The following is a 15,257-nucleotide window of genomic DNA, read 5'->3' on the forward strand; positions in this document are numbered from 1 at the left end:
CGTAAGCTACTGTTGTGTATTTTACATTAACGTTTAGAACGAGAATTTTCTTCCATCTCCTTTTTCTTATGTTTACTAGAGACTTTACATTATTCTTATCGATTGGAACGGTTTGATTGCATTGTGTATAATTTTGAAAGTAAATTGAGTATTCAATATAAAATAGGGATATGTCGTCATCAAAACATGAGCACAAGGGAGGTAACCAAGTCAAGCAAAGTGCCAAGTGGGAGGAGGAAACTTGGGTAGGGATTGTGATGGGTATGTTGCAGAAAGCGTAAACTTCAAAATGTTGCAGCCATGACACAGCCCTGGGGTATCATATAACAACTGCAATCTAAGTAAGTATACAAACAGAAGTTCACTCGTAGCATGCAATCTCGCATTCACTTGCTTATTTGCATCTAAACAACTGTCGAACTGCCAGGAAGCAAGATTCACTTTCAGCTGCAGTCGGCTAAGTCAAGCAGAAGATCCTGGTGGGTGCTTTTATGATTTATCCGTTCATGTTGGGACGCTGTTCTTCAGAAGAAAGAGTTGACCAGTTTATTATTAAGTTGTAGGATAGACAAAGATGCCACATTCATTTTAGCTTCTTATGAAATCATGTAATCAGGAAAGACACTATACTTCATTAGGGTCACGAAAGGCTAATTGAATTAAAGGTGGTGTGCTATGAAGGCTGAAAGGCTTCGGCTAGTAGGTAAAACAACAGACAAGAAAAAAAAGTGAAGACATTGCTTGCAGGGTACAATATTATCTGCACAATTACACTTGTGCCATAATATTCTTAAGATAAATAAATCGGAGCCGGTGAGTCGGTTCCGGAGCCCCCAGGCTCGGAACTGGCAGTCACCAGTATCTCACAAAATAGACCTTCCTATGTTGCCTTGTTAGCTCAGTCGGTAGCGAAATGCATTAGAGTTCATAAGGTCGCAGGTTTGAGCCTTGCCATTATACTGGCGTCTTTTTTTCCTATTTCTTTTTTTCTTTTAGTTTTAACAAAAAGTCAAGGTCACTATATATATGCAATCAATCTTGGGTCAATCAGTTGGAAATTATCATATTCTTTAACTTTTATGGAGCAAGAGTAACAGATGATTTGTTTCTGATTCAAAATACTTACGATGAAGGTGAGTCGTATTAAGCATTTACTTTTCTTGTTACAGAATGGAGGAGCCAGGTTTGAAGTTCATACTTGGGAAGCCTTTAAGAGGATGGCTTCGTCGGCAGGGGGGGATGATGCGAGGATGGCAGCGCAGGTTTTTTGTTCTCCAAGAGAACTGCCTCTTTGCCTTCACTCGGGAGGATGACACACGCGTTTCCCACACATACCTTCTCGACGACTACCAGCTGAAAGAAGTCCCAACCAGCTGTGATGATCCAGACAAGTTTGCATTTGAACTTGTCTCAGGTATAACAGTATGACTATGAGGCTTAGATTGTGTGACAGTTTAATATACAGTTGCTAGGATATGTTGATGTGATAGCAAAGAGCTAGGAGTCCTTGCAGCAGTCTTTCTTCATAGCATACATCCCCTACTACTTTGGCATGTGCATCGTCTGATTTTGTTACAAAAAAAACTCAGCAAGTGATTCGCAGTACAGTGGAACCCCCTAATTAAGACCATGTTTCACCTTTCTGTTCATAAGGTCTGTAAAGTTATCTCTATTATAAGACTTCCTCCCCTTAAACTTTTAAAAAAAAACCTGATTTTTTTATATGCTGTAGGTCTTGAAGGAAGGTTTGATTGTATTAATTTATAACAGTTGTTTGTGTTGATATTTTATGATAAAATGGAAAGGCTCATTTTTTAGTTAACCTGAACATGTGGGAACATTTGCAACATTTAAAGTTAAGAAGCAAAATGTCATGGGTACATTCTTGGGACCAGCATGTATCTCGGTTCATTTTGCTAAGACGTACTGCTTAACACAGAAAGAAAAGGAATGGATCTGAGTGCTTTGGATGTTTTTTTTAACAATTGATTACAGTTTGATTTCTTGCTTTTATTGCAGAAAAGAGCAACGGTGATTCTGTAACTTTGTGTGCTGCCAGTGACGAAGAGAGAAAGGAATGGGTTAAAGCTCTGTGCTACCATATTTACTCGGGCAAAGGTGGAGGTAAGTGTCACACAAACTGCCATTTGATTACCTGAAGAGACTGGCCAAAAGTTGTGAAAGAGTGAGCATGTTTTCCCCTGTAAATGACAGATATGCTTTTTGACTCACATGCGAAGCAAAAGTGAGTCTATGTACTCACCCGAGTCGTCCGTCCGTCCGTCCGTCCGTCCGGACGTCCGGACGTCCGGAAAACTTTAACGTTGGATATTTCTTGGACACTATTCAGTCTATCAGTACCAAATTTGGCAAGATGGTGTATGATGACAAGGCCCCAAAAAACATACATAGCATCTTGACCTTGCTTCAAGGTCAAGGTCGCAGGGGCCATAAATGTTGCCTAAAAAACAGCTATTTTTCACATTTTTCCCATTTTCTCTGAAGTTTTTGAGATTCAATACCTCACCTATATATGATATATAGGGCAAAGTAAGCCCCATCTTTTGATACCAGTTTGGTTTACCTTGCTTCAAGGTCAAGGTCACAGGAGCTCTTCAAAGTTGGATTGTATACATATTTTGAAGTGACCTTGACCCTGAACTATGGAAGATAACTGTTTCAAACTTAAAAATTATGTGGGGCACATGTTATGCTTTCATCATGAGACACATTTGGTCACATATGATCAAGGTCAAGGTCACTTTGACCCTTATGAAATGTGACCAAAATAAGGTAGTGAACCACTAAAAGTGACCATATCTCATGGTAGAAAGAGCCAATAAGCACCATTGTACTTCCTATGTCTTGAATTACCAGCTTTGTGTTGCATGACCTTGGATCACCTTGACCTTGGGTCAAGGTCACATGTATTTTGGTAGGAAAAATGTGTAAAGCATGTGAGTCGTATGGGCTTTGCCCTTCTTGTTTATGCCAAAATATGGAAAGTGGCATTTGAGCTGCATAGAATAATAAAGTGTTCACTAAAACATTCCAGCGCAACTGAATTTGAACTATGTGTAGCTGTTATCTTACTTTGTACCAAAAGATAATGTTTTCTTTGTTGTGATTGTAATCAGATCTACTGAAATACAGACTTTTGTGGGTGTTTTATAAATTTGAATGCTTTGGGTCAAACAACATGCATAAAAAGCTAAATGTTACTGGAATGTTGCTGTTTGAATGTTTGTGTTTTCTTTCTTTTTCCACGTTTATGACATTGACGCAAACTGTGTGATTTCATGCATTTGTACTCTCTGTGACTTTGTCATTTACTTCCTTTCTGTGAACTTATTGGTTTTTTAAAAATTTGTTACAGCAATATTTGGCACACCACTGGAAGTGACAATGAAACATGAACACCAGCATGGACGTAATGTACCATACATTTTAAAAGCTTGCGTTGAGCACTTGGACAAGTATGCCATGGAAGCTGAAGGCATTTTCAGGTTAATATCGTCAAGATCTCTTGAAGGCATTCTATGCTAGCTTATTTCTTGATGGTACATGTATGTCTATTTGTTTGTTTGTTTGAAAGAAATGAAGTTTCGGGTTTGTTCTTTGCGATGGCTGTAGAAACATGTCACTTGGCATGCCAGCCCAGTGACACAGAATAAATAGAAGAAGCTGCAAGGAGGAGTTGAGTTTAGAATTGTGTACAGCTGCAATACAAACCAAACTTTTGCCTTCACCAATCTGGTGCTTAGCTCAATAATGTTGGTCAACATCAGTGTTCAAAGGTCATATTCCTGAAATAGTAGTAAGGAACAAAATTGAGTATTGAAACTGTGCCTTTTTAACATTTTTGTACCTAGTTAATATACATGATTATATGAAATCGAACATTCAAACCGCTACTTTTCTTTCTATTTTTCAAAAAGTTTGAACCTTAGAGCTTTTGACTGCTTGGCGAAGTCACTGCCTAATGGCATTTAAAAAAAATTAAGAAATGAAACTCTTTACAGGGTTCGTACAGGTCATGGAAAACCTGAAAAGTCATGGAATTTGATTTTTAATTTTCCAGGCCTGGAAAGTCATGGAATTTCAATTCAAGTCATGGAAAGTCATGGAATTTAACAAAAATAAGAAAGAAAAATTAACCTTTAGCACGCCAGCGGCGATTTTTGTTGCCCAGCCATTCCCCCCCCCCCCCCCCCCCCCTCTTTGCTAGCCAGCAGCGATTTGCATCGCCAGCACAAGGCTTGATCGTATGACCAAGTTCTCGTTCGTATTTGCATATGAGAATAACGGTATTTTTAACGGCACTTGAGCCAAAGCGAGGCTCACTTCCTTCCTTTATCTCGTCGTGTCGTCTGCGCTGCATTTGAGTCGGTTTCGTCGAAGTTTTCTGCTTTTGTTTTTGCATCGATAAAGTACTTTAGCGCTTCGACAAGCAAGATGGAGGATGATGAGTTTGAAACTTTCTTTCGAGTTGTTTCTTGACAACAAAAAGTATGCGGAATTGGAACGAATTACCGAGGAAGATCTTCGCAATGAACTGTGTATCGCGGTGAAAAAAATGACAGTTCGTCAAGTCACAGTGACGGTTACGAAACGGAATTTACGAAAGTGCAGATGGATACAAACAGTGGCTGGTCCAGTTTAGTGAAATGACAGGACCAGCAAACATTAGCCTACCGATAATCTGACTGGGTAGCAAATGCTTGACTTGCTTGTCGAAGAGACACTGCGTAGAAACTGACTCAAATTCAGTGCAAAGCAAGCCAGTGTCAAAAAGTCTGGCAGTGACAAGACGTAAAAGTTTGCTTGTTCGGAAATGGCGACCTGTGGATCTAGTCATGGAAAATGTTATTGAGGCTCATGGAAAGTCATGGAAAAGTCATGGAATTTTGTTTCTAAAAACCAGTGGGGACCCTGTCTTTACCAGTATTGTTTATCTGTTGAATACACACTAAAGTCAGTTTGCAATGATAGCCACAGTGAATAAAATGTTAATTATTTTGTGCTGTGTTTATGATTTCAGGTTGGCAGGGCGGGCAGGCTTGCTGAAGGAATTGCGAGCGAAATTTGAGACAGGTCAACGGCCATCACTGGAAGATGTGGATGTTCACACCGTGGCGTCCCTTCTCAAAGCTTACCTGCGTGAAATGCCAGAGTCCTTGGTGCCCCCTAACCTCTACCAGCGCGCCATGAACTGTGCTATGCGTTATGCTGATGCCAGTTCAGCCGAGGCCAGGGCAGCGGAAGTGGCGTTACTGGCAAAGTTGCTTGAAGAACTTCCAGACGTCAAATACACAACGCTGGCTTTTATCTGTCGCTTTTTGCACCGCCTTGCTGCCAATAGTGACAAAACAAAGATGGACACTCGCAACTTGTCCCTGGTGTTTGGCCCTAACCTGATTCGTCACATGGATAACAACCCGGAGCTGATGATGCTGACAGCTGACCTAACCCAGCACTTGGCCTACATGATAATCCAACACTGTCCAGATGTTCTCCCACTCAGGTCTGACCGTGAAGGTGTCCCATCCAAGTCGCAGTCTTCGAACAGCCCACATCTGCGGAAGAAAAACCCTGTCCTCAATGCAGTGGCCACAGCAGACCTGCTAAGACTGTCACAGCCAGTGGATGTGAGTGACCCGTCCCTGCTGATCCCGGCCACTCGCCCCAACGCTCTGGGAGACCTGGCCGGTCTGGACTTCACCTCCCAGCAAGGTGAGGTGTTTGACAACAGCCAGACTGCATCCCCCTCTACCGGCTCCTTCGTCTTCGTCAGCGACCACTTTGAGGGTAGGAGGGATGGTTCTACCTCCAGCGAGGCAAGCGGAGGACAAGGAACACTTGAAAGAGGGTTAACGGGCATCCGAGGGCCAAAGCCTATACCTCCCAAGCGCACGAAGTCAAGGACGTTGCGCAGCAGACGCTCAGCTGTTGGCCCTCCATCTCCGAAGAGCCCAGAGCCGTCTCGTCATCTGGACTCTGGGGATATTTTGAAGGCGCTGTCCACATCTGGTCACATTCAGGGGAATGACTCGCAGTCAACAGAGGGAGACGATGGCTTTCCAGCTGCCACTTCCAGGAGCAGCCCAGGAGAAACAAGAAAGCCGGCACCTAATGAAGGTAAGGGAGGGGGTGAAAATACTGACCCACAAACTGACATCAAGCAAAAGACTGGCACTAGCAAGTTCTACGTCTCTACTGATGCTTCTGCCTCTGACAGCAAAGGTATAAATGGAGATGTTACATTTGTCAGTGGTGGTTCTAAGTCCCAGCAAACAGAGGGGACCAGTGATGTGAAAGCGGAGGCTACCAGCAGTGACAACAGCAGTAGGTGTAGCAGGAGCACTGGGAAGGTAGGCCCATCACACTCAGACCTGGAAGTCCAAGTGACTGCTCTGAAGACAGAGCTGATCAACAACAAACAGCGGTCTGATCGCCTGGTGAATGCGCTCAAGAGCCAGCTGACAGAGATTCGCTCAAAGTACGAGGCCAGGATCTCCAGCTTGGAGAAGCAACATCGACGACAAGTTTTGGATCTGACTACCAAACTGGATGCTGAACGTAATGCACGGGCAGAAGCTGTGGAACGGACTGTCAACTTGCAGGCCCAGTTGTACAAGTACAAACTACAGTATGGAGAACTTAGGGACTCTCAGTAACGCTCCTTCTGTTTTATTTTCTCGTTGTACAAGCAGAAGCAGTGTAGTAGTGTCAACTGAGAGACATGCGGTGCTCAATACTTTACATGAACTTGTTCTTAAATCTCGATTTTGACGAAGAAACCAGAGCCGTCTCTTGTAACCTGTGCTGCGAAAGGATTGATCAGTCACTTTAACAATCCCAATGGACACATACTGATTGGTGTGATGTGGTTAAAAACCCTGTTACACTGTTTGAGGTCCATTGGTACTGAGCATAGATGAACATGACAGATAGAACAAGTCGCGTAAGGCGAAAATACAACATTTAGTCAAGCTCAGTCGAACTCACAGAATGAAACTGAACGCATTGCATTTTTTCCGCAAGACCGTACACTCGTAGCATCGTCTGTCCACCGCTCGTGGCAAAGGCATTGAAATTAACAATCCAGAAAAGCGCGGTAGCGGTTGCGCTGAGGAGGATAGCACGCTTTTCTATATCTCTATTCTTTTTAACTCTCTGAACATGTTTTTAATCCAAACATATCATATCTATATGTTTTTGGAATCAGGAACGGACAAGGAATAAGATGAAATTGTTTTTAAATCGATTTCAGAAATGTTATTTTGATCATGATTTTTATATTTTTAATTTTCAGAGCTTGTTTTTAATCCGAATATAACATATTTATATGTTTTTGGAATCAGAAAATGATGAAGAATACAATAAACGTAATTTTGGATCGTTTTATAAAAATTACAATTTTCAGATTTTTAATGACCAAAGTCATCAATTAATTTTTAAGCCTCCAACTCCCAAGCTGAAATGCAATACCAAAGTCCGGCCTTCGTCGAAGATTGCTTGGCCAAAATTTGAATCACTTGAAAAATGAGGGTGTGACAGTGCCGCCTCAACTTTTACAAAATGCCGGATATGACGTCATCAAAGACATTTATCGAAAAAATGAAAAAAAAAATGTCTGGGGATATCATACCCAGGAACTTTCATGAAAAATTTCATAAAGATCGGTCCAGTAGTTTACTCTGAATCACTCTACACACACACACACACACACACACACACACACACCACGACCCTCGTCTCGATTCCCCCCTCTATGTTAAAACATTTAGTCAAAACTTGACTAAATGTAAAAACGACCGTGTGTAGCTTTCCTGGAACTGCTGTTTTCCAGAGCTCTTGTAACTGATCAGCACAGCAATGCAAACAGCAGTTAGCTGCATGCACCACTCCCTGGTGTTAACACCTTTTGACTCATATGAGTACAAACTGCAGTTGATCATCTGAAACAGCCTTCAGAACTACAGATGTTCAGTGTTGCAAACTGCTGTGTGGTCAAATTGAAAGTGCTACATTATGAAACGTATCAGATTAGAATGTGCAGGTTTTCTGTTTGTTATTCACTGCAGGAGAAAAAAGACGTGCCAAGAGTGTGATCTTTAGCAGTTTAGAGAAGTGAGGAAGAGCAACTTGCTTTCTTTTTTTGATTGATCATGACGGGACAAACTCGCGAAGTAGCTGAACTGCATTTGTACTTTCTCAAAGATATGAAGCAAGTATTACCTAAGTGTACGGATGGCATTTGGACTGATTAGTAGATCTCGGCAGTATCATTTTCAGGTTGGTGCCATATTATTTACAAACATTTAATGTTGCAGGGTACATGTATCAATTTTATTCAAAGTTTAGGTTTTACACCCCAACACATCTCCACATCACAAAGGTTTTTTTGTATAACTGCTTCTTTAATAAAAATCCTAATACTTAAAGATGACGAAAGCTTGACAACATGAATGTAAGATAAAGGCTTGATAACGTGAATACATGTAATGATAAAAGCTTACTTTTTTTTATCTGTGTTGGGCCAGAAGCTGCATTTCAGTCTGATATCTTATTTGAAGAATATGACATAGCCTCTGAAAGTTGCTTTCCTTGCAGCATGCATGACTTGGTGAAACATGTATATTAAATGTACATGTAGTTTACCTGCGTCGAGTATTTGGACTGTCCTCTTTCTGTATTCTCAAAATATACATTTGAATTTTCTGATCTTACAGATTGCTTTATTAGTTATTGACAAAGCAAACTTTCACCATTCTTTTTTTTTTTTATTGGAAACCAAAAGAAAAACAAATTTAGGAATGAATCAACTGTTCTTTTTGGGTTTGAGAAATATACGTACATATATGAACAGCTGGTCATTTGCATAACATGTGGTGAATTTAATGTTTATGTATTACATGTGCTTGTTTTTATGGTACCATTGATAGAATGAAGATATCATGACAAATTGTTGATTAAATGCAAGGCAAATGAAAACAGTATCAAACATTTTCACCAGCTGAAAAGGTTAATAAGATGTGTGATGATTCACTCAGTTTTTCAAAAGGCTAAATTAAGTGCCTTGTTCTGTAATTTAAATACAATTCAGTAAATGACACTGTTTTGAATGTCTGACAGCACAGCATCAAGAGCTGCGATTAATTCGAATGACTTTTTGAAATATATCCTTTGTCGGATATATTCTTTAGGTGTAGGATTATGCACATGTGTATCGACTATCTCACATAAATTGATGTACAGTGCGCTTGAAGGTGCGCACTGTTATTAGTCCCATCTATATGTTCTTCCATGTTTTGAAAAAAAAAAGGTTTTGTATTGTACATAATTTGTTAGCATGTCCTTGTGTTTTTTGTGCGATATAGGATTCAAGGCTCATGAAATTGAAATCGGTCAAAGCATGCATGTACCCTGAGTCACACCCTTCAAAAGTAAAAAGCAAGCAGATGAACAAGCTGCAGATTGCTGATGGGCTTCTTCAAACAAAAGTGATTAGTTTTTTTTGTTTGTTTACTTTTGCTTTCGGTTCAAGTTTGAGGAAAGACACTCGGCTTAAAACTCAGTAGTTTTGTTAAAATTAGTTTGAAAACAAAATGTAACGCTGTTTTAAATACCCCCCGCGGGTTAGGGGGAAGAATTTACCCGATGCTCCCCAGCATGTCGTAAGAGGCAACTAACGGATTCTGTTTCTCCTTTTACCCTTGTTAAGTGTTTCTTGTATAGAATATAGTCAATTTTTGTAAAGATTTTAGTCAAGCAGATGTAAGAAATGTTAAGTCCTTTGTACTGGAAACTTGCATTCTCCCAGTAAGGTAATATATTGTACTACGTTGCAATCCCCTGGAGCAAAATTTTGATTAGTGCTTTTGTGAACAAGAAACAATTGACAAGTGGCTCTATTCCATCTCCCCTTTTCCCCGTCGCGATATAACCTTCGTGGTTGAAAACGACGTTAAACACCAAATAAAGAAAGAAAGAAAGCTGTTTTAAATACTCTGCTTAGTTCAGATGAAACAGTTTGAAAAAAAGCTTATGTGAAGTCAAAAGTTTTGAAGGGATGTTTCTTTATCCTGACAAACACCCTCTAATTGACACAGCTTCCCTTCTCCCACCCCCCTTAACTCCTAATAAGAGGAATCACTATCATACACTGTTGCTAGTCATTCATAATGTTTACACCTTGCAGATCTTTTCACTTAATTTGTACATTCCGGGCTGACAAAGATTATACGCTTTTGTATGGGTGCTGTTCACATTTACTGGTATTATTGTCTGTATTTAAGCTGCTTCTTGCCACAGTTTTCAGATATATGTGTGTTATATGATCAGTGTAGATTAACAAATGTATAGTATTATTTAAAAGAAATGATAGTTGGCTGTTAGTATCAGGTGAAAGAAACTGGTATACAGTAATGATTTCCCGCAGTGGGGCACTGCGGTTATGAAATTAAAAGCCCCTCCTGTTTTTGGAACCGCAGGAGCTTTCTAGTTTGCTGTTAGGTAGATTTTTGGTTCCTCTTTCCTGTCATGCTCTCTTTTTCTTCATGAATTCTTTTCCTTTTTCTGCCTTCTTGCTCATTCACCTGTATTTTTTCCAAAAATCTCTTCTCTTGCCGCTTGTCTCGCGATTCATGTATAGTTTAATCTGTTAGTGTTCTGATGTAAGTCCAGCAGTAGATAGGTTAAGCCTATTTTAACATACTGGAAACTGGTAATCTTCCAGTAGGTATTAATTTAGTTTTACTAAAGCCTGCTGGGACACAAGTAATGGGTTAGTGCATTTGTAAACAGGAATCGCTTGACAAGTGGCCCCCTTCATCCCCCCCTTCCTCGTCCTGATATGGCTCTGCGTAGTCGGCTGGACGTTAAGCAACAAATAAACAAACAAACAAACAGTAATGATTGTGTTGATTTACAGTAGAGTGGTTTATAAAATAGCATTGATAGTGCCAGAATTTAGGTTAGTTTCAAAGAAACCTTTTTAATGCACAAAGTAATTACCATGTTCTGTTGAGTTCAAGAACATTTGCAAGGTATTAAATACTTGATATTTTTCAGTTAACTGCCCTTCAGCAGACCTATTCAGTTTGTTATTGTAGAGCCGGCTCTGTCAATGCTGGTGTGTATGACTTGTGTGTGTGTGTCCCCTGCCCACACACACACACTATTTTGCCAAATAATGTATACAAAGGATTTGCATAATTTACAAACTGTTGACCAGTTAACATGTATGTATGGTTACAGTATAATTGAAACATTTTGCTTCTGTTAGAATGTTACATCAGAGGAGAAGAAAAACATATATTTCTTGTCAGGAACGTTCATCCTCTTTTGAATGCCAATTGTTTCTGAACTGTGGGAAATTTCATCATCATGTGTATTAATTATAGCTATCTAATTTTGATTTCCTATGCTGTGATTTTGAGTTTTTAAGTGTTAAAGCGTATTAGAAGAAGAACTGTACCTGATCTTTTTCACATTTACTGAATGCACTACATTTCATTCTGTGCAAATGTTGTTTTTCTTACAAAAATCCTCCCTCAATCAGTGTACAGATTTTGTGTTGTTGAATGATAATTGTAATATGTTGATGTTCATTGTGATCCCAGAGAGTAGTTCTATGAGGAAGAGTAGCAATAGATTAAGTTTATAACTACATGATCATATGATGTCTTACATTATACGTTATTTGCGTTTTTGACCAAAATATGAATATTTACACAGATCGAGACAGTCATTGTTCTCCGAGACCGCGATAGCGGTCGAGGTGAACAATGACTGTCGAGATCTATGTAAAATGTCATATTTTGGTCAAAAACGCAAATAACATTTATGTATCGATCGAATTCCTTTCAGGTACTGACTTTGTTGTTGTTTTGATGATTGAACGAGCACACACACATGCAATCAAACACATAACTTCATAAGCTTCATATTTGGGCGTTTCAGGTTGACCGAAACTTCAAAGGAACTACAAAACACACGTCATGTACTGACTTTGTTGTTGATTTGACGATTGAACGAGCACACACACATGCAATCAAACACATGACGTGTGTTTAGTAGACTTTCCTTTGAAGTTTCGGTCAACCTGAAACGCCCAAATATGAAGTTTTGTAGGCCTCTGACGTCACATGGCTCAAAGAAGGGAAATCCAATGTCCAATCGATACATATGTGTTTGATGCAGTCCTAATTTAGGTAGATTGTTGGCACTTCATTCATTCAGTTATTCTTCAGATTACCTAAGCTAATTATACATGTATTGATCTGTTTATAACAACTGGTTTAGAATACGTTTTGAAAAAGCTAGCAGACATCAAAGCAATTATAATTACATATTCTTACGCCGAATCACATAATTTGCATTGACCCACTTCGATGCTTAGGTTATGATAAAAGCTACCCCGTCTAGGTATAAGGGGAGCAACCCCAACTAAAAAAGTGACTGCACCAGAATGACTGACACCCTGGGTTACGTCCCATGTAGCCTACTACGTCATCAATGGTGCTGGTCACGTGATACGTTAAGGGGAGCAACCCCAACTAAAAAAGTGACTGCACCAGAATGACTGACACCCTGGGTTACGTCCCATGTAGCCTACTACGTCATCAATGGTGCTGGTCACGTGATACCCCTTCAATCGACTACTATCACTCAAGGGTGACGGTTGTGTTCGCTTTTGCTCTGGCTGGTTTTGTGTCTACGGCACCCACCGGCCTCGGCCCCCGTCTACTTCTTGCTGGCTTGCAGCTGGTGAGATCGTTCATTTTTTCTTGTATGTTTTATTGTTTCTGCTGTGAATTTCGCATGTCCGTTGGACTCTGAAGTTTTCAGCAGTTGTTTGGCTTCCTCACGGTCGCCATTTGCATTAGCACGTTGTCTGGCTTCTGTTGTTTTAGCCGTGTTCGGTCTATTAACGCTGTCGTAGCTTGCTTTGTAGCTGCCGTCGGTAGCTTTTACGTACGTGCTTATCTATTTGCTTGCTTGCTTCTGAAATGTTTGTGTCTGTACGGACTTTATTATTTTCAGACTTGTGGCTTCCTCCTTGGTCGCCATTTTTAGCTAGCATGTTGTTGTTATGTTGATTTTTCGTCCGTACTCGGACGCTTAACTCTTCGTATAGCTAGTTGTTTAGCTGCCTTTGGTAGCTCCTAAACTGGTTTTAGCTGCCCTCTTTGCTGGCTTCTGAAAGGTTGGCGTCCTTTCGGACTTTGCTAGTTTCAGTTGTTTGATTATTTTTCTCTCGGTGCTTACATGGCCGTTAATGAGAATTAGAGGGAGCTAAGGCCGAGGGTTAGGGCTTGGGCCCTGCTAAGCTCTATCCCTCAGCAGCCTCTTATTTTGAAGAACTCCGTTGTTGTTCATGTTGGCACAATTTTAGGCAAATTTTTACGTTGTTCTGTGCCGTTTTTTATGTTACGGACGATTGGCCGTCTGGCTCTCTGCCGTCCGTTTTGGCCTCTAAGGCTGTCGTTTTACGTCTGTTTCGGCTCCAGAGTCTAGGGCTCTGGGGTCTGCACTTATCTTTTGCTTATTTCCAGAAATAGATTCCCTCGTTCGCGAGGTTTGCCGCGGCGGACTTCGTCGCCAGCTCTGCCCCCCGCCTGGGGGTTAGGCGACGTTCTCTCCTTCAGACTCTGGGTCTTCTCCGGACCAGGCTGCTGTCCACCGCGATGTTTCTGGTCGGTCCCTTGGGGATCTTCTTCTCCTCTTCCTGGCCGGCATTTGTTGCCTTCCGCTTGCGGTAGCGCAACAGTGCATGTCCCTCCGGGGATCCGGCCACTTCAAGGTTGGCGTCTGCAGCAGCCGTTTACGGCAGCTGCACTTCCGGTTTCCGGAATCGGATGTTCTCCTGCTAGTGAGCGACTTGCGTTCACGTCGGGTCAGAACCTCTCCGTACTCCAGCAGTCGGTTCCGACAGCTGGGCTTCCTGCTTTGGCAGGAAGTAGGGGTTCACCGTCTAGTGAGCGACTTGCGTTCACGTCCGGACCGAACCCCGCCTTACACCAGTTGTACGCGACAGCTGGGCTTCCGGCTCCGGCCGGAAGCAGTGGTTCTTCCGCTCGTGCGCAGCCTGCTGTCACGTCCGGTGCGTCCCACATCTTACGTCAGCAGTCGTCCGCGACAGCTGCTTCCGGCTCAGGCCGGAAGTAAAAGGCTCACTGGCTAGTGTTCGGACTACGTTCACGTCCGGTTTGAGCCTTGCCTTACGTCAGCAGTCGTCCGCGGCAGCTGCGCTTCCGGTTCCGGCTGGAAGTATCGGTTCACTGGTTAGTGCACAGGCTGCTGTCACGTCCGGTTTGGGCCTTACCCTACGTCAGCAGTCGTCAGCGTCAGCTGGGCTTCCGGTTCCGGCCGGAAGTGTAGGTTCACTGGTTAGTGCTCAGGTTGCTGTCACTTCTGGTTCGAGCCTTTACCTACTTCAGCAGTCGTCCGCGACAGCTTTGCGTCTGGTTCCGGCTGGAAGCGTAGGTTCACTGGTTAGTGCACAGACTGCTGTCACGTCCGGTTTCGAGCCTTGCCCTACGGCAGCAGTCGTACGCGACGGCTGTGCTTCCAGTTCCGGCTGGAAGTATCGGTTCACTGGTTAGTGCACAGGCTACTGGCACGTTCAGTTCGAACCTTGCCTTACGGCGGTGGTCGTACGCGACCTCTGCGCTTCTGGCTGCGGACGGAAGTGTGAGCTCACCGGTTAGTGCACAGGCTGCTGTCACTTCTGGTTCGAGCTTGCCCTACTTCAGCAGTCGTCCGCGACAGCTTTGCGTCTGGTTCCGGCTGGAAGCGTAGGTTCACTGGTTAGTGCACAGACTATGGTCACGTTCGGTTTGAACCTTGCCTTATGTCGGCGATCGTACGCGACCTCTGCGCTTCTGGCTCCGGCCGGAAGTGGGGGCTCACTGGATAGTGGACCTGCTATGGTCCCATCTGGTTTGAGTCTGGTTTTTTCGTCAGCAGTGCCCTTTGGGCTTGCAGGCTCCCTGCCTCAGGCGGATTAGCAGCTACCACACACTTCGGTAGTGGGTTCTGCCGTTCTCCTCACTTCCTGTGCCTTTGGTCTTCGACGCCTCTCATCCTCCTCTTAGTCAGGGGTGAAGTTTGGCCGTTGACCTGCAGGAAAGGGGCTTCAGGCTCCGGCCTTCCCAGCTTCGGGACATTAGCGGCTCAGAGGAGGTTGCCTTTGCCCAAGATGTCCCGGAATTTGCTGTCGTCTTTTGCCCCTCTGCGTGCACCTTTGC

General features: G+C 42.5%; 1 protein-coding gene across 1 annotated transcript; it reads left to right on the forward strand.

Moving 5' to 3' along the window:
• The first annotated feature begins 205 nt into the window (after positions 1-205).
• On the forward strand, positions 206-10,917 carry LOC138959180 (rho GTPase-activating protein 24-like). Its single transcript, XM_070330557.1, has 5 exons — positions 206-341; positions 1,170-1,414; positions 2,020-2,124; positions 3,377-3,506; positions 5,042-10,917. Exons 2-5 carry the CDS (start codon positions 1,171-1,173, stop codon positions 6,675-6,677), a joined length of 2,115 nt encoding a protein of 704 aa, XP_070186658.1. The 5' UTR covers positions 206-341; position 1,170; the 3' UTR covers positions 6,678-10,917.
• Positions 10,918-15,257: the final 4,340 nt, after the last annotated feature.

Source organism: Littorina saxatilis, linkage group LG2, assembly GCF_037325665.1.
Source record: "Littorina saxatilis isolate snail1 linkage group LG2, US_GU_Lsax_2.0, whole genome shotgun sequence".
In the NCBI taxonomy this organism is placed as follows: Eukaryota; Metazoa; Mollusca; class Gastropoda; order Littorinimorpha; family Littorinidae; genus Littorina; species Littorina saxatilis.